This window comes from Eleutherodactylus coqui, chromosome 1 (genome assembly GCF_035609145.1).
Source record: "Eleutherodactylus coqui strain aEleCoq1 chromosome 1, aEleCoq1.hap1, whole genome shotgun sequence".
NCBI lineage: Eukaryota > Metazoa > Chordata > Amphibia > Anura > Eleutherodactylidae > Eleutherodactylus > Eleutherodactylus coqui.
The window spans coordinates 271,766,541-271,793,536 of NC_089837.1; the positions used below are offsets into that span (position 1 = coordinate 271,766,541).

General features: G+C 46.8%; 1 protein-coding gene across 2 annotated transcripts in view; it reads right to left on the bottom strand.

Moving 5' to 3' along the window:
• Positions 1 to 278: 278 nt before the first annotated feature.
• LOC136633328 (signal peptide, CUB and EGF-like domain-containing protein 3) overlaps positions 279 to 26,996 on the bottom strand; it is a 104,394-nt gene continuing 77,676 nt past the window's right edge. For both annotated transcript variants that reach the window (XM_066608995.1, XM_066608989.1), the window contains exons 4-5: positions 23,975 to 24,097; positions 279 to 435 (exon numbers count right to left, since the gene is read on the bottom strand). In XM_066608995.1, coding sequence (XP_066465092.1) covers positions 296 to 435; positions 23,975 to 24,097 — 263 coding nt within the window. In that variant the 3' untranslated portion in view covers positions 279 to 295. The remainder of the gene's footprint in view (positions 436 to 23,974; positions 24,098 to 26,996) is intronic.

The following is a 26,996-nucleotide window of genomic DNA, read 5'->3' on the forward strand; positions in this document are numbered from 1 at the left end:
AAATTATATACCCACAAGCGGCAAGGTAGCGTGATTTGAAGCAAAATTGACATAGCAATAAATGTATAGAACATGCAATCTCAAAACCCAGATGAAGACCAACCACATTAATACTATTGTTAAGGGAAAAGATCTGAAAACAATTTTTCCCTATGCTATCTTTACACTAGGGTCATAATTCACCCAAACCAGATTTCATAGGAATGTGAGAATGTCAGACTCCATTGATGCGCAAAAAAATCTTTATTAAATAAATTTAAAAAAAATCAAAAGCCATTTTTAGAAAAAAACATCTTTAGAAAAAACATTTATTTGAAAAAACATCCGTTAGAGAAAACAATTTATATAGTACCACGCATAATTTTACGCATAATTTTGAAAGATGCAACAATGCTTGATAAAGAAGGCTGCCCCACTGTGGTATCGCTGTCCCACCTGTAACATAAAAACACAGACATTATTAGACAAGGTACAGAAATTTTTTATTTTTTTTTAATTATTAAAACAGTATCAGTCCCCATTACCTGCAACACAAACCGCAATCCCACTTCTGGTCATATCTAACAGCGATTCATCTTGTTTGCTCAGTAGTTTATAGAACCAATAATAGCACATGCAATCAGGTATACGTGAATCAACTCAGTAACATGCACAAGTTCAAATGTAAGGTGTAACATTAAATTGCAGATTCAAACCCTCTGGGGCAAGTGTACTGAGTTCATTTATCCATTTTAATTCCAAGAACTTTAATTTGCCTTCACGGTCCCCTCCTCTCGGGGATTCCCTCACTTCATCTATAATGCGAAACCGAAGTTGGCTCACCGTGTGGCCCGCCTCATAGAAATGCTTCGCTACTGGAACATCTTTATTTTCTGTTCGCACCGTGCTCTTATGTTTGGAAATACGATGACGTATTTCCGTTGTTGTTTCAGGGGTCAGGGGTCAGGGATAGCCCAACCAAGGAGCTTTTATTGTAATTTTTTTTAAAAAGAATACAGACTATGTAGCGTGTATATGACTTTCCCTCTATCAGTGGCTGTCTCCGCACGCTGTGCGTTAAGTTGACGGCAGACACAGAGAGGTGTAAAAAATTAGGGAATTGTTGGCGTACAGTTGGAGGCTGACAGCGGTTATGTAACGCAAACTGCAGCCAGAAAAATATTATACGGAAGGCTGCAAACAGGCCTAGCTGCGTAATAGTGAAGCACTACAACTCCCAGCAGCCACGCAGTAAAATGCAGACGGTCACAGGTAGCCTTAAGAAGAAGCTTTTTTAAAACATTTTTTGAAAAGGAATACAGGCTATATAGCGTGTATATGACTTTCCCTCTATCAGGGGCTGTGGCCGTACGCTGTGCGTGAAGCTGACAGCAGACACAGAGCGGTGTAAAAAATTAGGGAATTATTTGCGTACAGATGGAGGCTGACAGCGGTTATGTAACGCAAACTGCAGCCAGAAAAAAAATTATACGCAAGGCTGCAAAAAGGCCTAGCTGCGTAATAGTGAAGCAGTATAACTCCCAGCAGCCATGCAGTAAAATGCAGACTGTCACAGGTAGCCCTAAGAAGGATTTTTAAAAAAAACTTTTTGGAAAAAGAATACAGGCTATATAGCGTGTATATGACTTTCCCTCTATCAGAGGCTGTCGCCATATGCTGTGCCTGAAGCTGACGGCAGACACAGAGCGGTCACAGGTAGCCCTAAGGAGTACCGTTGGGGTTCTTGTAGACAGGATTCTACACTACTACTGTCCCTGCCTCACCAGTACTGCCCCTATAGTCTGTATAATTGACTGCAGACTGAGAATGTTATAGCTGTAATAGCCTGCACAGCCGAAGATGAAAAAAAAGTGTTTTGGTGCAAAACTGCTCCCAGCAGCCACAACAGTAATGCACATAGTCAGATGTGGCCCTAAGAGGGACTGTTGGGGTTTTTGAAGACGCTAACACTATCCCTGAATGAGCAACAGCATCTTCCCTAATCTCTGCCAGCGTGTGTCTGAGGCGAGCCGCGGGTGGGACCGCTTTAAGTACTAGGCGGTCACTTGATCTCACCAGCCACTCACTGCAGGGGGGTGGGATAGGGCTGGAACGTCACAGGAGGAAGTTGTAATGCCTTCCCTGCATGTCTATTGGCCAGAAAATGGCGCAAAACATGCAGGGAAGGAAATGGAATTGACTCGAGTACCGCGTGGTGCTCGTCTCGAGTAACGAGCATTTCGAACACCCTAATACTCGAACGAGCATCAAGCTCGGACGAGTATGCTCGCTTATCTCTACTGGAAAGTCCTTATCAGTTTAAATGTACATATTTCTCTGTCATTTTCTAAAAGTCCTTTGAGACTGGCACTTTCCTTAGTAATAACAGAAAATGCAAGACCTATACCCACATCCTACCAACAGACACTGTCCACATACCCAACACACAACAGGACTATAAAATCATTGATGCTTTCTCCAGTAAATCCTCCAACTAGAGATGTACATGATACGATGTATAAGGTAACCTGGTGGAATTTGTATTGGAGAAACAAAACAAACTACAGTCCAAAATGAATTTGTACATTCACACAATAACAGATAAGCTGGATAAACTCATTCACAACCATTTCTCGGGACAGGATCACAGTTTAATTGATCTAGATGTTTTGGTGTTCAAAAAACATTTTAAAAAGGACAAAGACGAAAAAATATGTGACTTTAAGCTGATGAAAACTTTTCACACGTTAACACATGGTTTTAAAATTGCCTCAGGCTATGTCTCATTAGATGGGTGTTTCACGCCAATTAGCCTATTTACTGATGTCCTAAATCATCACCTCTTCCCCTATTCATCTTATACACAAACCATAGGCCGGATTCACACTTCTTGAGGATTGAAATCACAATCCTCAAGGTTGGATTTCAGAAAGGCAGATTTTAATGAACTCAGAAAGAAGATAGGAAGAATCTAATGGCTGAATGTTCTTAAGGACAAAAATGTCCAAGAAGATTAGGAAATATTGCAAAATTAGATTCTCAAAGCACAATTATAACAATTCCTGAATTAAGGAAGAATGGGAAGCAATTAAATAAACCAGGATGCATGAACACAGAACTTGCACACATGTTAAAAACAAAGATAAATATGTTTATTAAATGGAAAGAGGCGGAATATCTAAAGAAGAATATAATGGTGTCTGCAGAAACTGTAGGCAAGTGTCAGAAAAGCTAAAGCTAATAATAAATGGAGGCTTGCAACAAAGGCCAAAAGCAATAAGAAAGGATTTGGGGGGGATGTCAAAAGCAAAAGAAAAGTCAAAGATGCTATTGTCTGCTTACAAGATGAAAATGGTGAATGGTTAAGAATGATGTTGAGAAGGCCAAACTTTTAAATTCCTATTTCGTATGTCTTTTCTCAGAAAGTAGATGGAACACGAACTGATCTTCCCTGTGCTAGTGGGGGAATAAAAGAATGCAGACTATTATTTAAGTAGAGAGATGGTGAGGGAACACATAGCTAACATAAATTAATTCAAGACTCAAGGTCCATATGAATTACATAGGAGGATACTAAAGGAAGCAACGGAGGTAACTGTTGAACCACTCGCCATAATCTTTGAAATTTCGTGGAGAACAGAAGAAGTCCCAGTAGCTTGGAAAAGGTAAAATTGTTGTCCTTATTTTCAAAAAAGAGAAAAACGTGGATCAAGGAAGCTACAGGCCTGAAAGCCTGACTTTTATACTGGGAAAGATCTTTGAACAAATTATTAACCCGTTTAGGACTAGGCACAGTAAATATATGGCACCTGGTCCTGGGCTTAAAGCCTAGCCGTATGCAAAATTACGACAGGGATTTAAGCCTCCTGCTCTGCAATCAATCAGGGGCAGGACGGGTTGTCAGCTGTTAGTAACAGCTGATAACCCGGAGGAGAAGGCAGGAGGGGTTTTTAATCCTTTCTGTCTTTTTCTTCACCAAGTACACAGTGCTGAATGAGCACTGTGTACTGAAAAGTGGAAGTTTAATTTTTACTACGGGAGCCGGGAGGTCACGTGACCACAGGGATTCCCTTCTAAAGCAGAGCTGCAGGGTCATTGTAGACCCTAACCAGCTCTGCCAGTGACTAATGTCACTACAGGGGTTGTTTTTCCCTGTAACTGGGGCTCCTATGGATGCTCCAACTACAGTGGGAAAGCGTCAAATAAAAAAAACATGTGAATGTCCCACAGAGGTCTTATATGACATCATGTAGGTTACAGACTGTAAAAAAACATAATTACATACATAAGTAATTCTGAATAAAACAACTATATATATATAAGACAGAAAATAACTAGAGATGAGTGAGCACACTCGTCCGAGCTTGATGCTTGTTCCAGCATTAGGGTACTCGAGATGCTCTTTTCTCAAGTCGAGCACCACGTGGTACTCGAGTCAATTCCATTTCCTTCCCCGCATGTTTAGCGCCATTTTCTAGTCAATAGACATGCAGGAAAGGCATTACCACTTCCTCCTGTGACGTGCCAGCCCTATCCCACCCTCCTGCAGTGAGTGGCTGGTGAGATCAAGTGACCGCCTAGTACTTAAAGCGGTCCCGCCCGCGGCTCGCCTCAGACACACGCTGGCAGAGTTTAGGGAAAGTGCTGCTGCTGATATAGGGAAAGTGTTAGTGTAGGATCCTGTCTTTAAGAACTCCAACGGTCCTTCTTAGGGCTACATCTGACCGTGTGCATTACTGTTGTGGCTGGCTGGGAGCAGTAGTGCACAATTTATTTATTTTTTCATCTCGGGCTGTGCCGGCCATTACAGCTATAGCGTTCTCAGTCTGCAGTCTATTATACAGAGTATGGGGAAAGTGCTGCTGAGATAGGGAAAGTGTTAGTGTAGGATCCTGTCTTCAAGAACCCCAACAGTCCTTCTTAGGGCTACATCTCACCGTGTGCATTACGCAGCTAGGCCTGTTTGCAGCCTTTTGTAATATTTTTTTCTGGCTGAAGTGCAGTACAAAACCGCTCTCACCGTGAAAGTGCACGCAAATAATCCCTAGCCTGCTGCAAACAAACTTATTTATACCGTTCTGTGACTGCAGTGAATTAGACGCAGAGTGTTGGGCCACAGCCACTTCTAGAGGGAAAGTTATATGCACTATACAGTCCGTATCCTCTGTGCAAAAAACTAAAAGCTCCTTTGTTGGGCTACATCTCACCGTGTGCATTTTACTTGGGGCCTGCTGGGAGTAGTACTGCTTCCATTTTTATATTACGCAGCTAGGCCTGTTTGCAGCAGCCTTTCGTAATATTTTTTACTGGCTGTAGTGCAGTATAATACCGCTCTTACCATGAAAGTGCACGCAAATAATTCCTAGTCTGCTGCGAACAAACTTATTTATACCGTTCTCTGTCTGCAGTGAATTAGACGCAAAGTGTTGGGGCCACAGCCACTTCTGGAGGGAAAGTTATATACACTATACAGTCCATATCCTCCGTGCAAAAACTGCAAAGCTCCTTCGTTGGGCGATATCTGACCGTGTGCATTTTACTTGGGGCCTGCTGGGAGTAGTAGTGCTTCCATTTTTGTATTATGCAGCTAGGCCTTTTTGCAGCCTTTCAGTAAAATTTGTATTCAGTCTGCAGTGCCATACAATAACACGCTCATCGTGAAAGTGCACGCAAATAATTCCTAGCCTACTGCAAACTACTCCATTTATACCGTTCTCTGTCTGCAGTGAATTAGACGCAGAGTGTTGGGGCCACAGCCACTTCTAGAGAGAAAGTTATATACACTATACAGTCCGTCTCCTCCGTGCAAAACCCGCTAAGTCCCTTGTTGGGCGACATCTGACCGCGTGCATTTTACTTGGGGCCTGCTGGGAGTAGTACTGCTTCCATTTTTGTATTATGCAGCTAGGCCTTTTTGCAGCCTTTCAGTAAAATTTGTATTCAGTCTGCAGTGCCATACAATAACACGCTCATCGTGAAAGTGCACGCAAATAATTCCTAGCCTACTGCAAACTACTCCGTTTATACCGTTCTCTGTCTGCAGTGAATTAGACGCAGAGTGTCGGGGCCACAGCCACTTCTAGAGGGAAAGTTATATACACTATACAGTCCGTCTCCTCCGTGCAAAAACCGCAAAGTCCCTTGTTGGGCGACATCTGACCGCGTGCATTTTACTTGGGGCCTGCTGGGAGTAGTACTGCTTCCATTTTTGTATTATGCAGCTAGGCCTTTTTGCAGCCTTTCAGTAAAATTTGTATTCAGTCTGCAGTGCCATACAATAACACGCTCATCGTGAAAGTGCACGCAAATAATTCCTAGCCTACTGCAAACTACTCCGTTTATACCGTTCACTGTCTGCAGTGAATTAGACGCAGAGTGTCGGGGCCACAGCCACTTCTAGAGGGAAAGTTATATACACTATACAGTCCGTATCCTCCGTGCAAAAACCGCAAAGCTCCTTCGTTGGGTGACATCTGACCGTGTCCATTTTACTTGGGGCCTGCTGGGAGTAGTAGTGCTTCCATTTTTGTATTATGCAGCTAGGCCTTTTTGCAGCCTTTCAGTAAAATTTGTATTCAGTCTGCAGTGCCATACAATAACACGCTCATCGTGAAAGTTTGAAAGTGCACGCAAATAATTCCTAGCCTACTGCAAACTACTCCGTTTATACTGTTCTCTGTCTGCAGTGAATTAGACGCAGAGTGTTGGGGCCACAGCCACTTCTAGAGAGAAAGTTATATACACTATACAGTCCGTCTCCTCCGTGCAAAAACCGCAAAGTCCCTTGTTGGGCGACATCTGACCGCGTGCATTTTACTTGGGGCCTGCTGGGAGTAGTACTGCTTCCATTTTTGTATTATGCAGCTAGGCCTTTTTGCAGTCTTTCAGTAAAATTTGTATTCAGTCTGCAGTGCCATACAATAACACGCTCATCGTGAAAGTGCACGCAAATAATTCCTAGCCTACTGCAAACTACTCCGTTTATACCGTTCTCTGTCTGCAGTGAATTAGACGCAGAGTGTCGGGGCCACAGCCACTTCTAGAGGGAAAGTTATATACACTATACAGTCCGTATCCTCCGTGCAAAAACCGCAAAGCTCCTTCGTTGGGTGACATCTGACCATGTGCATTTTACTTGGGGCCTGCTAGGAGTAGTAGTGCTTCCATTTTTGTATTACGCAGTTAGGCCTGTTTGTAGCCTTTCAGTAAAATTTGTATTCAGGCTGCAGTGCCAAACGATAACACGCTCATCATGAAAGTGCACGCAAATAATTCCTAGCCTGCTGCGAACTACCTCATTTATACCGTTCTCTGTCTGCAGTGAATTAGACGCAGAGTGTTGGGGCCACAGCCACTTCTAGAGGGAAAGTTATATACACTATACAGTCCGTCTCCTCCGTGCAAAAACCGCAAAGCTCCTTCGTTGGGCTAAATCTTACTATGTGCATTTTACTTAGGGCCTTCTGGGAGTAGTACTGCTTCCATTTTTGTATTAGACAGCTAGGCCTGTTTGCAGCCTTTCAGTTTTTTCTGGCTGCATGGCGTACAATAACGCTCTCATCGTGAAAGTGCACTCAAATTATTCCTAGCCTGCTGCGAACTACCTCATTTATACCGTTCTCTGTCTGCAGTGTATTAGACAGCGGTCTCACCGCTAAACAGTACTGTAATATTACCGGGGCCACTGCAAAGTATTTCAGCTCTGCCGCTGTGCAGAGCGTCTCACAATACCATTTCTGTTGGTAGGGTTGAGATAGCCGCAAGTACCAGCACTATCCACTGGCTTTAGACTCTTCTCCCACTCCACACAGCCTCTATTATCTACAAGTCTCTGCGAGCAGTAAATTACCCCTAGGTATCAGCGCAAGACAGCGGGTTCCTTTTTTCAAGCCACAGCATAGAGCCTCTGACAATCTACAAGTCTCTGTGTGTGGTGAATTAAGGCCAGTTGTCAGTGCTGTACAGTGGGGTAATTTATTAGGGCCCTGCTCTATTCTTAATCCGCCATGATGAGGAGTAGGGGTAAGGGTCGAGGACGCGGACGTCCAAGCGAGGGTGTGGGTACAGGCCGAGTTCCTGGTCCAGGTGAAACACGGCCGGCTGCTGGGGGATTAGGAGAGAGGCAAGTTTCTGGGGTCCCCAGCTTCATATCACAATTTATTACAAACAAAGCAGTGTGAGCAGGTCCTGTCTTGGATGGCAGTAAATGCATCCAGCAATGTATCGACCACCCAGTCTTCAACGCAGTCCACTACTCCCGGCTTAGGGACTGCAACTCTGAATCCTCTAGCTGCTGCTCCTCCTTCCGCCCAGCCTCCTCACTCCATGAAAATGACATATTCTGATGAGCAGGCAGACTCCCAGGAACTGTTCTCAGGTCCCTGCCATGTGTGGGAAATACTGGTTCCTCTTTCACTTGAGGAGTTTGTCGTGACCGATGCCCAACCTTTGGAAAGTTCCCGGGGTCTAGGTGATGAGGCTGGGGACTTCCGGCAACTTTTTCAAGAGCTTTCAGTGGGTGAGGAGGATGATGATGATGAGACACAGTTGTCTGTCAGTGAGGTAGTATTAAGGGCAGTAAGTCTGAGGGAGGAGCGCACAGAGGATTCGGAGGAAGAGCAGCTGGACAATGAGGTGACTGACCCCACCTGGTTTGCTAAGCCTACTGAGGACAGGGCTTCAGAGGGGCAGGCAAGTGCAGCAGCTGGATAGGTTGGAAGAGGCAGTGGAGTGGCCAGGGGTAGAGGCAGGGCCAGAGTGAAGAATCCCCCAACTGTTTACCAAAGCAGCCCCTCGCGCCAAGCCTTCGTGCAGAGGGCTAGGTGTTCAAAGGTGTGGATGTTTTTCATTGAGAGCGAGGGCGATCGACGAACAGTGGTGTGCAACCTGTGTCGCACCAAGATCAGCCGAGGAGCCACCACTACCAGCCTCACCACCACCACGCCGCTGGGCCTGTTTGCAGCCTTCTGTATTCTTTTTTTTCTGCCTGGAGTTCGCGTTACAATACCGCTGTCAGCCTCCAACTGTACGCAAATAATTCCATAATTATTTACACCATTCTGTGTCTGCTCTAGGACGTGGACGTGGATGTGGGCGAGGATGCAGAGTTCCAAGTGAGGGTGTGGACACAGGCCGAGTTCTTGCTCCAGGTGAATCGCAGCCGGCTGCTGCGGGATTAGGAGAGAGGCAAGGTTCTGGGGTCCCCAGCTTCATATCACAATTTATGGGTCCACGTAGTAGACCTTTATTACAAACAGAGCAGTGTGAGCAGGTCCTGTCGTGGATGGCAGAAAATGCATCCAGCAATGTATCGACCACCCAGTCTTCTACGCCGTCCACTGCTGCAACTCTGAATCCTCTCGCTGCTGCTCCTCCTTCCTCCCAGCCTCCTCACTCCATGAAAATGACACATTCTGATGAGCAGACAGACTCCCAGGAACTGTTCTCGGGCCCCTGCCTTGATTGGGAAAAAATGGTTCCTCTCTCACCTGAGGAGTTTGTCGTGACTGATGCCCAACCTTTGGAAAGTTCCCGGGGTCCGGATGATGAGGCTGGGGACTTCCGGCAACTGTCTCAAGAGCTTTCAGTGGGTGAGGAGGATGATGATGATGAGACGCAGTTGTCTAACAGTGAGGTGGTAGTAGTAAGGGCAGTAAGTCCGAGGGAGGAGCGCACAAAGGATTCAAAAGGTAGAGCAGCTGGACGATGAGGTGACTGACCCAACCTGGTTTGCTAAGCCAACTGAGGACAGGTCTTCAGAGGGGGAGGCAAGTGCAGCAGCAGGACAGGTGGGAAGACGCAGTGGGGTGGCCAGGGGTAGAGGCAGGGCCAGAGCAAAGAATCCCCCAACTGTTTCCCAAAGCACTCCCTCACGCCAAGCCACCATGCAGAGGCCAAGGTGTTCAAAGGTGTGGATGTTTTTCAGTGAGAGCGCGGACGATCGACGAACAGTGGTGTACAACCTGTGTCGCGCCAAGATCAGCCGGGGAGCCACCGCTACCAGCCTCACCACCACCAGCATGCGCAGGCATATGATGGCCAAGCACCCCACAAGGTGGGACGAAGGCCGTTCACCGCCTCCGGATCGCACCACTGCCTCTTCCCCTGTGCCCCAACCTGCCACTCAGATCCAACCCCCCTCTCAGGACATAGGCACGAGCGCCTCCCTCACCTCCACTGTCCTCCACCCCATCCAGCAATGTCTCTCATCGCAGCGTTCAGCTGTCGCTAACACAAGCGTTGGAGCGAAAGCGTAAATACGCCGACACACACCCACACGCACCCGCTTTAAACGTGCACATTGCCAAATTAATCAGCCTGGAGATGCTGCCGTACAGGCTTGTGGAAATGGAGGCCTTCAAAAACATGATTGTCGCAGCGGTCCCGCGCTACTCGGTCCCTAGTCGCCACTATTTTTCCCGGTGTGTCGTCCCAGCCCTACACCAGCACGTCTCCCGCAACATAAATCATGCTCTCACCAACACAGTTACTGGGAAGGTCTACTTAACCACGGACACGTGGACAAGTACTGGCGGGCAGGGCCACTATATCTCCCGGACGGCACATTGGGTGAATTTGGTGGAGGTTGGGACCGAGTCAGGGCCTGGGACTGCTCATGTCCTACCCACACCCAGAATAGCAGGTCCTACCTCGGTGCTGGTATCTGCGGCGTTTTATGCCACCTCCTCTAAACCCTCCCCCTCCTCCTCCTACGCAACCTCTACCTCTCAATTAAGAAGTGTGAGCAGCACGTCGCCAGCAGTCAGTATGGCGTGGCGCGGCAGCACAGCGGTGGGCAAGCGTCAGCAGGCCGTGCTGAAACTAATCAGCTTAGGTGACAAGAGGCACACGGCCCCCGGACTGTTGCAGGGTCTGACAGAGCAGACCAACCTCTGGCTTTCGCTGCTGAGCCTCCAACCGGGCATGTTTGTGTGTGACAACAGCCGTAACCTGGTGGCGGCTCTGCAGCTCGACAGCCTCACACACGTGCCATGCCTGGCCCACGTCTTCAATCTGGTGGTTCAGCGGTTTCTGAAAAACTACCCTCCCTTGTCTGACCTGCTCGTCAAGGTGCGCCGGGTCTGCGCACATTTCCGCAAGTCCAACACGGACGCTGCCACCCTGAGGACCCTGCAACATCGGTTTAATCTGCCAGAGCAACGACTGCTGTGCGACATGCCCACACGGTGGAATTCTACGCTGCAAATGTTGGCCAGGCTCTATGGGCAGCATAGAGCAATAGTGGAATACCAACTCCAACATGGGCGGCGTAGTGGTAGTCAGCCTCCCCAATTCTTTACCGAGGAGTGGCCTGGATGGCAGATATCTGCTAGGCCCTCGGAAACTTTGAGGAGTCTACCCAGATGGTAAGCATCGATGCTGCAATCATTAGCGTTACCATCCCGCTGCTATACCTGCTGAGAAGTTCGCTGCAAAGCATAAAGGCCGACGCTTTGTGGTTGGAACAGGATACGCCATCTTTCTTGGGCACTAGAAAGAGGTTTGAATAAAAACCTAGTTTCTCTTGCGCAGCCGTCTCTGGTTTCACTACCCCTTGTGTTAACAGGTCTTTCACTGGCAATTGCAGTTTGGCTGCTCCTTCAGGAGTGGCCGGCACCCTGGATCTGCAAAAGTAATCTTGCAGTAGAGTCGCGAACTCGATGAAGTACCCGACGGCCACGATCTCCCGCACCCAGGCATCAGTCACGCGGCTCCACCATATCTCCCGGAATAGGGAGAGCCTGCACCCCACCCTGATGACACTGGGTGGGGGCGGGAACTCATGCCGTGTTTTTTGACCCTGAGCCCCTAGTTGTTCCTGGTCTGGACCGCCATGCCGGTCTTGACTTAAAGGCAGGACCCTTCCCTTGATCAGTTGGGGCCCTTCTCGATTGGGACGACTGCCCTGTGGCAGGCCGGGCCGTGAACTGGCGAAAGGACCAAAAAAACAGCTTTTTCTTTGCTGGGGCTTTTTCCTTCCACGTAGGTATTTGTGGAAGGGATGTACTCTTGCCACCTGTGGCGTCCTTGATTAAATCATCCAGCCCCGAACAGCCTATTACCCTCGAAGGGTAATCTTGTGAGGACCATCTTAGATGCCGCGTCCACCGACCACCCCTTCAACCAGAGGGTTCGTCGTGCTGTGACTGATGCGGCGGATGCCCGGGCCACGAATTTTGCTGCGTCTAATTCTGCCGCGCACACAAATTTGCCTGCCTGTATAATGTTATCCGTGGCCTCTAGTAGCTCACTGGGTGGGGTGCCTTCCAGGATGTCATTCCGCAGTTGCTTCGCGCAGGCCACGGAGGCTTTGCTCACCCGTGTGGCCACAAAAATGGTTTGCAGCGCAGTGCCTGCGGACTGGAAGGCCGACTTTGCCAGTTTTCTTTCCTGCGGATTCGTTAGCGTCGCTACCTCGGCTGCCGGTAGCACAGTGCCCTTAGACAGGCGTGACACCGGTGGGTCCACTACTGGGGGTGCAGACCATTTTTTTACCAGATTACCTGGGAAGGGGTAAGTAACCTCCCAGGTTTTTCCCGGTTGTCTAAACCTCTTATCTGGGTTTTGCCACTCCTTCTCGATAACAGCGAAATCTTGGTGGTCCGGGAACACCTGACGTGGCCTTTTTTGACGTTTGAAGGACACCGTGGCCGGGGTTGTTTCCACCGGCTCTTCCGACACCTGTAGCGTCTCTTTCACTGCTAACACCAGGCTGTCCATCAGGGTCGTCAACCATGACACCTGTTCATTACCCAGGTCGGACAGTGACGAGACCCCTGATCGCTCGTCCTCCTCTGAACCACTACTTTCCCCTACTGTTTACGCCGTGCCCTGAGAGGCCCAGGAGCATGATGCCTGGGGGGAGTCTGGGTGGGCTCGTGCCGGTCTTGCCGAGTACCGGGATCGTGATGAGTGCCTGGATCTATGGTATGTCCGAATGGACTCCCTGGAGCCCCGAGAGCCACGCGAGTCTCTGGACCGACGGGACCTGGAGGGCCTGGGAGACTTCCTGGCATGGTGGGACCCACGGGAGGTGTCCTCGCTACTGCGGGATCTCCGCCTCTTGCGTGATCTCACACGCACGTATTTCGGAGAGGATACCTCAGACCCAGATTCTAGACGACGTAGTATCATTGCCGACGAAGTGGCCTGGCCAGAGACTGCCACGGCTAACGACCTCGCCCATTCTGGTTCGGCCCCTTGCTCCACAGGGGTGGCGGGGGGCACCGGTATTCCTGGAGCTGGGCGTGCCAGAGTACATTTTGCGCAGCGGGGGTCCCCCTGACCGTAGGCAAACTTAGTATTGCATACAGTGCATGCGTAGTATTTTTCCCTCCCCTTATCCGGGCTGGAACCCTCAGATCTGGGGTCAGACATGGTGTGCTAAAAAATGGAGACCTCAACCCAAGAGAGGGGGGTTACTCGTATTGCCGCAGGCGAGTACCTGCAGGGGGGGGGGGGAAACCACAGAGTGCTGCCTTGGCAGGGCTTACCTGGTCTTGCAGCTGTTATACGGTTCCCCTTGTCCAGCTGGAGCCTCTGAGTCCTGAAGCACGGTGGTCCTCAGGCACTGACGTGGATACCAGCAGTGGCAAACGAGGTGTTGGTGTTCTTTTTTGGGGAGGCTGTTGTACCGAAATTGCATCCTGGCGTCAAGCCGGCGCCTGGTCGTACACTGGTGCTGTGTTTGGTGCAGGTGCTGCGGCCGGTGCTGGTGCTGATACTGGCGCTGCGGCCGGGCAGATGCTGCGGCTGATATCGGTGCTCCGGCCAACTGGTGTTGCGGCTAATGCTGGGGCCATGGCCTGGCGCTGCTGCCGATGCTGCTGCGGGCGCTGCTGCAGGTGCTGAGCTGCGGTAGGTGCTGTGGTCTGTGGTAGGTGCTGCAGTAGTAACTGGAGCTGCGGCTGGTAGCAGAATAAGCGACTGCTGCGGCCAAAACGACGTCTGTGCTACCCACAAATGGTGCTAGCACAGGGCTGGCTTCTGCCTAAAGATCTGAGCCTCTCTCTTGACAGGAGCGGCCATACTGTTGTCCGGCCGCTCCTTTTGAGTTTCCCGTGGTCGGAGGCGGCGTGGCCTGCCCGGGGACTCCAGCCGTCACCCGGAAGTGCTCAGCTTTCTCTTCCATCCTCCCCCGGGGCGCCTCGCTGGCTCACTGCTACTGTGGGGTACATGCCCCGAGGTCTGCGTTCTCTGCCGCCGTGCGGCTTAGGTGCCTGACCGCCGCGCTGCCCTGCTATTGTCCCGCACACCTGCTGCTACTGAAGAGGTCGGCTGTCCTTAGGTGAGAGTTTGCGAGGTGCTGCTGCTGTTGGCTTCTGCTCCTCTGTCCATGGCTGGGGAAGGGACGGGGGAGCAATGTCCCTGTAGCTCTGCCCGTCACGTCATTGCTTCTAGCAGGGTTTCCCCCTTGGCGTCAGCCATAAAAGGCGTGCCACTCCAGCGAGGGGGAACACTATAGCTGGCGGGCTTCCGACTCCAATGCTCAAGGCAGAGTCGGGCCACTTTTCTTCTATGGGTAAGATGCCGCAGAGTGGTGGAGACACCCTCTGCTTGCGTCTCCCCCGGGAGGACGGGAAAGCCAGGGAAAAGCCCCGACTTCCCAGATTCCCGCACGTAGTAACGTCTGCCTCCTGCAGACACTAAGCTAAAGACTGATTAGCTGAGTGCCTGCGGGGGGGATATAGCCGGTGGGAGGAGCTAAAACTTTGTGATTAGTGTCGCCTCCTAGTGGCAGTGACTATATCCCATGGTCTAGGCTGTGGCCCCCAATGATATGGACGAGAAATTTAAAAAACTGTGTATACTGTTGTTCGATAGCACAGATTCACAGCCCCCAGACTGGTATATAGAATATGCTCTGACCAAGCCCAGAAAAATTAAAAATTGTGTATATTGTTGTAAGATAGCACAGATTCACAGCCCCCAGAAACTGGTATATAGAATACGCTCTCAGCAGGCCCAGAAAAATTTTAAAAACTGTGCATACTGTTGTTCGATAACGCAGATTCACAGCCCCCAGACACTGGCATGTAGAGTACGCTCTCAGCAGGCCCAGAAAAATCAAAAAACTGTGTATCCTGTTGTTCGATAGCGCAGATTCACAGCCCCCAGACACAGGTATATAGAGGTCGTGTCACCAGGCCCAGAAAAATTAAAAACTGTGTATACTGTTGGATTGCGCAGATTCACAGCCCCCAAGACACTGGTATATAGAGTACGCTCTCCCCAGGCCCGAAAAAAATTTAAAACTGTGTATACTGTTGTTCGATAGCGCAAATTCACAGCCCCCAGGCACAGGTATGTAGAGTACGCTCTCACCAGGCCCGGAAAAATTAAAAACGGTGTATGCTGTTGTAAGATAGCACAGATTCACAGCCCCCAAACACTGGTAGATAGAGTTTGCTCTCAGCAGGCCTAGAAAAATTTAAAACAGTGTATACTCTTGTTCGATAGCGGAGATTCACAGCCCCCAGACACAGGAATATAGAGGTCGCTCTCACCAGGCCCAGAAAACTTAAAAACTGTGTATACTGTTGTTCAATAGCGCAGATTCACAGTCTCCAGACACAGGTATATAGAGTCGCTCTCAGCAGGCCCAGAAAAATTAAAAACTGTGTATACTGTTGTTCGATAGCTCAGATTCACAGCCCCTAGACACTGGTATATAGAGTGCGCTCCCAGCAGGCCCATAAAAATGTAAAACAGTGTATACTGTTGTTTGATAGCGCAGATTCACAGCCCCCAGAAACTGGTATATAGAGGTCGCTCTCACCAGGCCCAGAAAAATTAAAAACTGTGTATACTGTTGGATAGCGCAGATCCAAAGCCCACAGACACTGGTATATAGAGTACGCTCCAAGCAGGCCCACAAAAATTTAAAACTATGTATACTGTTGTGAGATAGCACAGATTCACAGCCCCCAAGCCCCCTGCATGTTTATTGGCTAAAACATGGCGCTAAACATGCGGGGAAGGGAAATGACATTTTCTCGAGCACCACGTGGTGCTCGGCTTGAGTACCGAGTACATCAAGTAGGCATCAAGCTCGGATGACTGTGCCCGCTGATCTCTAGTGCCTTTTTTGATAAGAGTTTATTTTTACTCTGGCTTTGGATAAATATTTGTACTTTGTCATTATGGTCTAAGGTACTGTATGAAAGAGTTTCTTTACAAGTAGAACAGGTGAACTGGTGTGTCTGTTGAAGCAGCAGATCATGGGATCCTGGCTTTGGAATTCTGGTAGATTTTAATGGCCTGAATGCTGTCACTCACTGAGGAGAGTATTGTAGGTGTTTAAGCAAGGGTATAACTAAAGGCTCAGGGACCCGGGTGCAAAAAGTTCAGCTGGGGCACCCCTCCCTCCATCTGTACCCATACCTAAACCGTGCTAATTTACATTCATGCTCTAGCTCCCTGGCATAAGATTTCTAAACATGACTTATTTCCCGGACTACATGAAAAACCTACGTGTAGCCCCTTAAGCTGCTTTCACACAGTCGCAAAAATCGCGCAAATGCGAAATTATGAACCCCATGAGCTTTTTTCCCCGCATCGCACAAAAATATTGCGGCATGTCCTATCTTTGGGTGTTCTCCTGGAATGCCTCACATTGCCCATTGTTTTAATAAGGCCGGCACAGCATTGCACAGCGTACAAGGTGTACACAAGTGTGATGCGATGCAAGGTTCCTCCCCTGCGGCTAAAAGCATAGCTACTTTCCTGATGTTATGCAAACTAGTTTTAACACAAAAACCCCTTGCGTCCACGAGGATATTACACATTGGTGAGTGTGATATTGGGCTGAGTTTCACGGCCCAATTTCAGACTCACCTGTGTGAAATTAGCCTAAGGCCAGCTGCTCGCGGCCAGATGTGCATTGCATCTGCCTCCGAATTCCGCAGCAAATACCGCCCATAGCATACTATGGAAAAGGTTTTTTTCCTGCACACGAGTGAAAATCAATTGCGATTTTCTGCTTGCGGAGGAAAAATCGGAGCATATTTTAGTGCGGATTCCGCACAGACAGCCTCAATTGAATTTAAATGGAAGCTGCCTGACCTGCGACATTGAAGAAAGGTCGCTGGCACCTGCGTCATCACCTAGCGACGGTGCGGGAAAACCAGTGATTTAAAAAAACCACAAAAAACTGTACTATGCATGTCCGACGGCTCGCCGTGCTGACCATTCGCTGTAGAGAAGAGAAGAAGAAATGACGCACGCACAGGGTCGGATTCTGCTGCTGGGCTCCCACATGCGCAATCTGACAAGGTTATGTGCAGCCGGCCTAAGGCTGCGCTAATGTTTTCTGTTGCACTTTTGAACCACAATTAAAATCACATTAAAAAACTGCATGTAAAAACCCGTGTGGATTCAAATACATGCGTTTTGTGTGCTTTTTTTAAATTGCATGCAGGTTTCTGATGCGTTTTTTAGTTGTGTGTAAATCATACAGTATATACCCAGGTTATACCAGCTGTACATATATAATTATATTCAGGAGATCTCCAGGTTACAGCAGCATGCTCCATATTACAATATATAGAGAGAAGTATATACATCTCCTGTATACAGTGATATCGGCTATGCTGGTGTAAGGACGGTTTCACATCTGCGTCTGAAGCTATGGCCGGAGATTCCGTCACAGATCTGGCACCAAATACCGGAAAAAAAGCGCTGCATACAGCACTTTTTTTACCGTCTAAAAGCCGGGCAGCTGAGTAGAAAGCGGACAGACCCCATTATAGTCAATGGAGTCGGTCCAGCTCTGTTCGGTTTAGTCCAGAGATGGATCTATTTGGCCAAATGGAACAGAAAGGCGGAATCCACCAGTGCAGATGTGTAACCATCCAAAACTGGGTATCTTCTGTATAAAATGATGTATGTCATTGGCAAATGTGATGAGTTTCCCCTCAATTCCCTCATCTAGATTATTTATAAAATTGTTGATCCTTGTGGTGCCCCAATAACTACCAAATTTCCCTGATCAACCAAGTCAGTGATATTATCATACTACTAATTTTTAGGAAATTATAGAACCAGTGTTTGTGCTGATGCAATGTGCTATACAGCTCTGCTACATGCATGTCACACACACACAGCTCTGCTACACTCACATCACCCACACACAGCTCTCCTACATTCACTGCACACACACAGCTCTGTTACATTCATGTCACCCACACACATCTGTGGTACATTCACGTCACCCACACACAACTGTGTTACATTCACATCACCCACACACAGCTCTTCTACATGCATGTCACACACACACAGCTCTTCTACATGCTCTTGTCACAAACACACATCTGTTACATGTGCTTTTCACACACAATGCTCTGCTACATGCATGTCACACACACAGCTCTACTACATGTGCATCACACACCACACACAGCACTACTACATGCGTGTATCACACACACACCACATACTGCTCTGCTACATGTGCATGTCATACACACAGCTCTGTTACATACATTTATTGTCAGCCTCAGCTGGTTTAGTGATGATGTCACCAGTTTAGTGATGACGTCACGCTCAGTGATTACATCCCTGTCATGTGATCAGGGCAGAGGTAAGAACTGGTGACAGATCACATGATGGTGATATCATCAAAGGTTCTGACAGCACACGGCTGCTGTCTGGCTCTGCAGGTTTTGAATACAGTGAAGCACCTGTAATGAGCAGGGGGTTGGACCAGATGACCCTGGAGGTCCCTTTCAACTCTACCATTCTAGGATTCTATGACATTCCCATTATGTGATATAGGGCAGAGGTCAGAAGCCAGGTTACTGATCACATGATGGTGACATCTTCACAGGTCCTGTCATTACTTGTTTGTCATAAACCCATGCTGGCTCTGTTTAAGTACTCTATTTTCATCCAAGTACTTGCATGCATGCTGTTTAATAATTTGTTTGAAGAACTTTTCCAGTATAGAAGTCAGGCTCACACCTTTTTAACTTTTTTGAAGGTAGGGACAATATTTTTCCTTCACCAATCTACTGGGACTAGTCCTGATCGCCAGGAATTTTCAAAGATTACGGCGAGAAGTTCAGCAATTTTATGTGGCCCTGCAAACTTGAATTCATTTAAGTTAGCTAAGTGTTCCCTCGCCATCTCTCTGTTTATTCTTTCAATAGCATAGGGAGGATCAGTTGATATTACATATACTTTCTGAGAAAAAACAGATACAAAATAGGAATTTAAAGGTTTGGGCTTCTCAACATCATTTTTGACCAATTCACCATTTTTCATCCTATAAAAAACCTATAGCATCTTTAACATTGCCCTTGCTTTCAATTTACCCCCCAAAAATCTTTTTTATTGCTTTTGGCCTCTCTTGCAATCCACAATTCATTATTAGCTTTAGCAATTCTGACACTTGCCTTGCAGTTTCTGCAGACCGCATTATATTCTTTTTCCCTTTTTAGTATGTGTGTAAGTTCTTTGTTCATCCATCCTGATCTCTTTAAATGCTTCCAATTGAGCGTTCTTTTAGGGCTTGTTAATAATTGAGCTTTGATAATCTTTTTGCTAAATTTCCCAACCTTCTTGGACATTTCTGTCATTAAAGGGGTTGTCCCGCGGCAGCAAGTGGGTCTATACACTTCTGTATGGCCATATTAATGCACTTTGTAATGTACATTGTGCATTAATTATGAGCCATACAGAAGTTATAAAAAGTTTTTTACTTACCTGCTCCGTTGCTGGCGTCCTCGTCTCCATGGTGCCGACTAATTTTCGCCCTCCGATGGCCAAATTAGCCGCGCTTGCGCAGTCCGGGTCTTCTGCTTTCTTCTATGGAGCCTTTCGTGCAGGATGCCGGCTCCGTGTAGCTCCGCCCCGTCACGTGCCGATTCCAGCCAATCAGGAGGCTGGAATCGGCAATGGACCGCACAGAAGAGCTGCGGTCCACGGAGGAAGAAGATCCCGGCGGCCATCTTCAGCGGTAAGTATTGAAGTCACCGGAGCGCGGGGATTAAGGTAAGCGCTCCGGTAAGCTTTCTTTACCTCCCTGCATCGGGGTTGTCTCGCGCCGACCGGGGGGGGGGTTGAAAAAAAAAAAACCAGTTTCGGCGCGGGACAACCCCTTTAAGAACATGCATTCATTGGATCCTTCCTAACCTCTTTATAAATCTATTAGCATCTGCCTTTCTGAAATCCAACTTTGAAGTCTGAGTCTCCACAAGACCTCTTTCCCTTGCTATTCAAAATTCAAGGATAGCGTGATCACTGCCCCCTAGGGTTCCATCCCTCAACCACTTCCAACCTGTTAGTAAGAATTAGGTCCAAGATAGAAAATCAACTTGTTTTATCATGTACCCTTTAAAAGATTAGGTTGTCAGCGAGGATAAAAATTTGTGTGAACCATTACTTTTGTCTAAAAGAGATTTCCAACAAATGTCTGGATAGTTAAATCTCCCATGAGTACTATGTCCTACTCCTTTGAGAACTTAGCTATCTGATGTAGAAAGGGTTCATCCATATCTTCTGTTTTTCCAGGCAGTCTATGGTAAACGCCTACAATGGTCTCCTTTCTATTGTTCTCTGTTCTCTCCTTGTATTCTTACTCAAACATTTTCTACAGAACAACCATTCTCAGAAACTTGAATCTGTGGTGATATATGCTTTCCTAACATACAATGCAACACCTCCTCTCCTTTTATTAAGTTTGTTTCTCATAAATAAGTTGTAGCCTTCAAGACTGGTATTCTAACCATGTGTATCATCCTACCAAGTTTCAGTGATACTTATGACATCATATTTCTCTTCCTGTGTTAGAAACTCCAATCCTCCTTGTTTGTTTCCCGTACTCTGTGCATTTGTGTAGAAACATTTTAGTTTGTATAGATTTATCTTGCTTTTCTACTTTCCTTGTGAATTTTTTGTCTTTATTATTCCTTTCCACTTTTAATAGCAAGGTTACCAATTGTATCCAACAGCTGTATATTTTTGCCCAGCCTTTTACTCCCCTTCACATATTGTTCTAGTTTAAAGCTCTTCTGATGAGTGCAGCAAGGCTCCTGACAAATTTATGCTTTCCTTTCTTTCTAAGGTGCAACTTATCTCTAGCAAGGAGTCCATCATTTGGGAATTCATTAAACGGGCTAGAAATCTAAATCTTTGCTGATGGCACCATGAACATAGCCAGTTGTTCACCTCTAGAATCCTGTTCCATCTTCTTATTCCATGACCATACACTAGGAGGATGGATGAGGCTACCTGCATTCCCAATTCTATCACTTTCCTGCCAAGGTCTTCAAATTCTCTGCAGATAGTTGCAGGGTATTTTTTGCGGTGTCAATTATCCCAATATGTAGTAATCCGTAGAACTGAAGAGTCTTGATAGTCTATCAGACACATTTTTGATTTGTGCACCTGGAAGGCAGCGCACCTCTCGTGAGGTGTCAGGTCCGCAGACAGCTGCCTCTGTTCCTGTCAATAGGAAATCCCCCACAACTAGCACTCTCCTTTTCTTCTTCACAACACTTCTTTTTCACCATCCAAGAGTTTTTTGAGTGCTTACTAAACTGTGCTTTGCGGGAAAAGTCATTTCTTGATGTAAATCTTTTTTATTCTCCTGCATGAGAGCCTGTTACCAGTTCCTGAGCAGTATGGGTGCTGACTGGCTCTTGATTCTTCCACTTCTTTGGGTCACATGCTTCTATTCATCCGCTTCTACAGTTAACACTGAAATTTTATTTTCTTTTAACATTCTGAAGAGTTACTTATGCTCCGTCAAGAAAATCATCATCTTTCTCAATGTGATTGTCTGAGTTCTAGGTGTTGTATAACATCCCACCCCCAAGAAGATACATTAAAATAGGCTTATACTCACCTTTACCTGCTCCTGCTGTGTCCCGCGCCGCTGCTGGGTCCTCCGTTCCTTGTTTGTTTACAGCCTGTAGTCCTTCCCGGTTTACCGGACATCACAGGCGCTGCAGCCAAAACCTGAGCTCTGTTATTGCCTGCAGTGCCTGTGATGTTCCATAAACAAGCTGGGTAGCCTGTAAAGGCTCATGCCCACGGCTATGATATGCTCCGCAAGCGGAATATCGCAGCAGAGTCCATCACGGCGCCCCCCCCAAAGACCCCATACTCGCCTCCGAATCCGCTGCGTAGCTTCCGCATAACGCGCCAAACGCACTTGCGCAGTACAGCGCATGATGCGCCAGCGGTGTCATACGACACACTGGTAGCGTCATATGACACGGCCGTGGTGGGCGGGGCGCGTATTCACGCTATACTTCCGCTGTGCTACAGTGGAATTATAGCATGATGGTGGCTTTCAATGACTACAATAGAAGCCGCCCGCGCGTATTCCCCTGGCAAATAGGACATGCCGCGGGAAATTTCACGCTGCGGAATTTCACGGTGGAATTCCGTAGCGTGTACATTGAGCTATTAGGTTCAATAGAACCTAATAGCTGCGGTGAAACGCTGCGGATTTCTGCCACGTTTCACGCAGTGGAAATAACATCCGTGGTCATTAGCCCTAAATGTGACATCAAAGGGAAAATTTGCATTGGCTGTGTGGGACACAGCAGGAGTGGGAAAAGGTAAGTATAAACCTATAATCCTACTCACAACTACTCTTCACTCTTCCTAGAATGCAGCCAGAATATGCAAATTACCTCCTCGAGCTTCAATCCCTGATCCTCTTCCTGCCCTGTAGAGACTGCATCTCCTCATTGAGATACCAGATGTTGTAAATGTTAAAAGTTTCACAATTCACCTGAGTGTCTTGTGCTGTTGTGTTTTCTTGAACTCTTTATCTAGCGCCATGTGGCCTGCTGCACTATATTACACAAATCTTTGCATATTAGGTATAACTGAACGTAATAAATGCCATCTCAACAATGTAGTCCTTGAGACATCCTTGAGACATTCATTTGTATGTTACAAAAATTTTTTGTTCCTGCAGGCTTGCATGGGCCTTCACACTATTGCATCTTAATCAGAACTAATAACACAGTCCCAGCTGTTAACTCAATTCCAGTCTCTATGCCTAACTGAAAGCACAGTCCCAGCTCTTTGCTTATACCCGAGCCCAAAGTCCCAAATATGCATAAATGCATGCTGGTATTTTCCTAGGTTGGCCTCTCTTATATGCATTGATGGGAGGCATACCTTTGACCCTGTGTTATACCAGTCCATCCTCTAATCCGGTTGGCTCTGTAACTTCGTCTCTCAGGGCATTCTCCTGCACTGCTCCCCAGCTTGGTGACAGTGCTGCTTGCAATGTCATGTGGTATTAGTGGCTATCACCATGTACTATGCAGGCCTCTGTGCAATAAAGGGAAGGACAGAAGCACTACCACTTACAGAGGGATAAACAAGGATGTCGTCATCACACAACATCAAAATTGCAGTATTTTACAATTGGAAAAAAGGGCTGTGATTAGAGATAAGCGAGCACGCTCGGATACGGCAGTTACTCGAGCGAGCATCGCTCTTCTCGAGTAACTGCTTACCGGTCTGACCATGCTCGGGGGGGGTCACAATAGATATTATACCTCCACAGTGTGGGATCCCATATAGTGCATAGCCTTTATGACACAAACAGCGGAAGCTGCCAGGGAGTTAGCACATATATGATCACATGTTCGATCAAAGGAGCACTCAATGTTTGTGAGAAGTAAAAGAAGTAAATATTATAACATATTTAGGCCTACTAAAACAGAAAAAACGTAAAGAAGTTATTCAAACTTCTAAAATTCAGTATCGGATTGGTGGGTGTCCGCCGCATGGGATCCCCGTTTATCAGTCAAGTACTAGTGTGAGCGCCACAGCCTCTTCAATGCTTGCATATGAGAACTAACCTGTTTGCTCTCAGAACACCATATTATACATATCAGCCATTCTGAGAACTACAGGCTTGTCCAATTGAAGTGCATGGGACAAGTCTATAGTACTCAGAACAGACACTACAAATAATAATAAGCAGTGAAAACCCTAAAGATTATAGTATAGAACAACTTACCTTGACAGCCTCTCTCATTAACGAGCAATTTATAACCCTTTTTACAACCACATTCAAAGCTGCCTACTGAGTTACGACAGTTGTGATCGCAACCTCCATTGTTTACACGGCACTCATCAATATCTGCAAATAAAAATAAAATCTATCATTCTTCAACAATAAAATATTATCAAGAGCATGATATTTGCATTTTTTCCACTATGATTACTATTATTTATTTTTTTTAAACAGCAGACAGATGTGGATCTACCTTGCCACACTCTGGTTTGGCTTTGGGCTATATAAGCTGGCAGCACTTTGGGAACCCTATTTTCACCTATTTTTGTATTTTTATGATCTTAGCTGCAGGGTTCCGAATCCATTACATGCACAGATAATCCTAGTTCTGTGGCTGATGACACTGCATACGGCTGAGGGCAGTAAAAGATGGGGTAAACAGGTGTTTATCCAGAAACTTAGCAAAGGTCAGGGCAGGCAGCACAGTAGAAATAATAAGGCCCAGTGCCAGTATACACAACTAAGAGATTTTGTCACAATGGCTAATGAAACCAATCGCTTAGGCATTCACCCTAGGGTGTGGAAGCTTAATATAGCAGGTGCAGGGACAAGATTGCAATAGGTCAGCTTTACGGAGTGCCCACACACGAAGAGAAGGGGCAGGAGAGCGCACAAGCTGTATGGACAGAAATCTGGGAGTGAGCAGAAGAGTGAGAGTGGCGTGCAGAGAGTGGATGGCAGCAGCAACCGACCGTAGGCCCAGCAGCAGGTGATTGGGGTGCGCAGAGGTGGCGTGCTATGACAGTACCCCTCCCCAAGCTCTCTTATTTCTGCAGAATAACATTTTTTAATTAACTCTGGAGTGTTGATGGTCCCTTGAGGTTCCCATGATCTCTCCTCAGAAGCATAGCCTTTTTTTACATCAGGAAGTGTTTGGAGCTCATATTCATAAATTTTCTGCCCCTGTACCTCCTTATCACTCCCCTGTTTTGTTTCCTAATAACTAAATACCACACGTAATCTTTGTACTGTTTGTATTCCCCTGTGCCTCATCTCCTGCCCCTCTACCTCCTGTATTACCCCCACCCTGTCTGTCTCCCAATACTTGTACACAACATGTAACTGTCATACTGTTTGTGTTTCCCTCATGCTTTGAAAGCGTTGCAGTATAGGTTGACACTATAAATAATAAAGATTATTACAGTAGAACCTCAACTAACGTCATTAATCCGTCCAGAAGCAATGGACTTTAGTAGAAATCAATGTTAGTTGAGGACATTACTTCTATGGGAATTAATGTAAATCCAATTAACCCCTTGAGCAGCGGGTTTCTTACCACCCTGTTGGACCCATCAGGGGAGGTTTTTAAATGGTCTAATCATTTAATTTCAACTAATTTTACAGTCGCGTTCCAAGAGCCATAACTTTTTCATTTTCCCATTGACACGGCCATATGAGGGCTTGTTTTTTGTGAGACAGGTTGTACTTTTTGATTGCATCATTTTTGGGTATATATAATGTATTGCATAACTTTTGTAAAAAAATTTGTAGGGAGATTGGGGGAAAAAAATCTTTTCTGGGGGAAACTGGGCTTATCTTTTCAAACCTAGTGATAGTATCGTCTATCTCCTCTGAATGAATGCAGGGTATCTCCCCACCTTGGGACTTACCTTTCAACCTTTATTCCTGCAGTTTTATTTACTGTCAGGAAGTGGACTTATTTGTTCTCGTTAATTGGTTGAACAGTCCACTTTCCTTCTATTTAAAGAGGGGTGAGCCTCGTTTTTCGGGACTTACCACTCTCTTTATAGCTGACTAACTGATTCATAATTTTGATGGTTCCTGAGGAGGCTACGTTTATCATAGCGGAAATGCGTCGAACCCAGTTAAGCATTTTTTCAGCAGTTGATGCACTGCACTTCTTTGGCTAAACATTGGCTTATGAGAACGCCATGTTGAGCCATAATGATTGACGATTGTCAGCTCAACAAGAATTTTTTCTCTTCAACTAGCCGTAAAAGGTGTATCTCATCTTAGTCAAGAGACACAACCACGGCCTGTTGATGAAATCGACAGCATTCATTTTCATTGAATAGCTGTATTATCTGTTCACCATGGTGGGAACAATTTAGTTAATCCCATTGAGTCAAACCTGAATTTTCTGTCTCAAGTTGTATGCGACAAAAAAAACTTGAGAAGTATTGGGAATTCCTGATCCCCCGATACTGTGTAACTATACACTTTTTTCAAGGGTGGCTCATTGGCTGTTCTTTCCCCAGAAGATGCTAGGGGTTAGACTTTTTAATATTTATTTTTTGTCTGTGTGTCTGTAAGCTAGGACTTTGAATAAACAAATCCTTTTTATGTAAGACTGTAATTAAAAGTTACGTTTTAGAGATTACTTGAGAACCCTCACTGTGACCTAGTAATATGGGTTCAGTGCAAAGGAAGGGGGAGAGTGCTAGGCATCCTGATCCAAACACCTGAGCTGGCTCAGATGAAGCCCGAGTGGCGGGATTTTGTGGTTCAAGCAATTTCCCGCCACAATGACACTGAGAGAGTGACCATTCTGACTAGTAACGAGTCTCTCTGTTATGTTGACATCATGACCTGGATGGGCAGATATGGGGAGATTCTCCATCCTCCCCAGAAAAACAGGGATGCACACTGTATCAGGTCAGGGGCCTGGACTTTCATGGTAAAGTTGAAATGTGCAGGTAATTCCGTTACCCACATTGCTTCTTCTGCGTTCCTGGGAAGGGACAGGATTCTGGTTTTCTACCAGGGGCAGCTGAAGGTCTGCCACAGGTGCGGGGACCCCATACATTTCAGGGTCTCGGCGGGGTGCCTGGCCAGCCAGAGCAGGAGGGGAGTCGAGCTGCTGAGGCCCCAAGGGATAGTGATGTGGATGAGGAAACCAGAAGGATGGAGAGAGAGGAGGTGGCTGCCAGTTCTGCCGGATCCTCCTGTAAAGAAAGTGCGGACAAGGAAAACGAGAAATGGCAAAAGCATTAAAAAAAAGGGT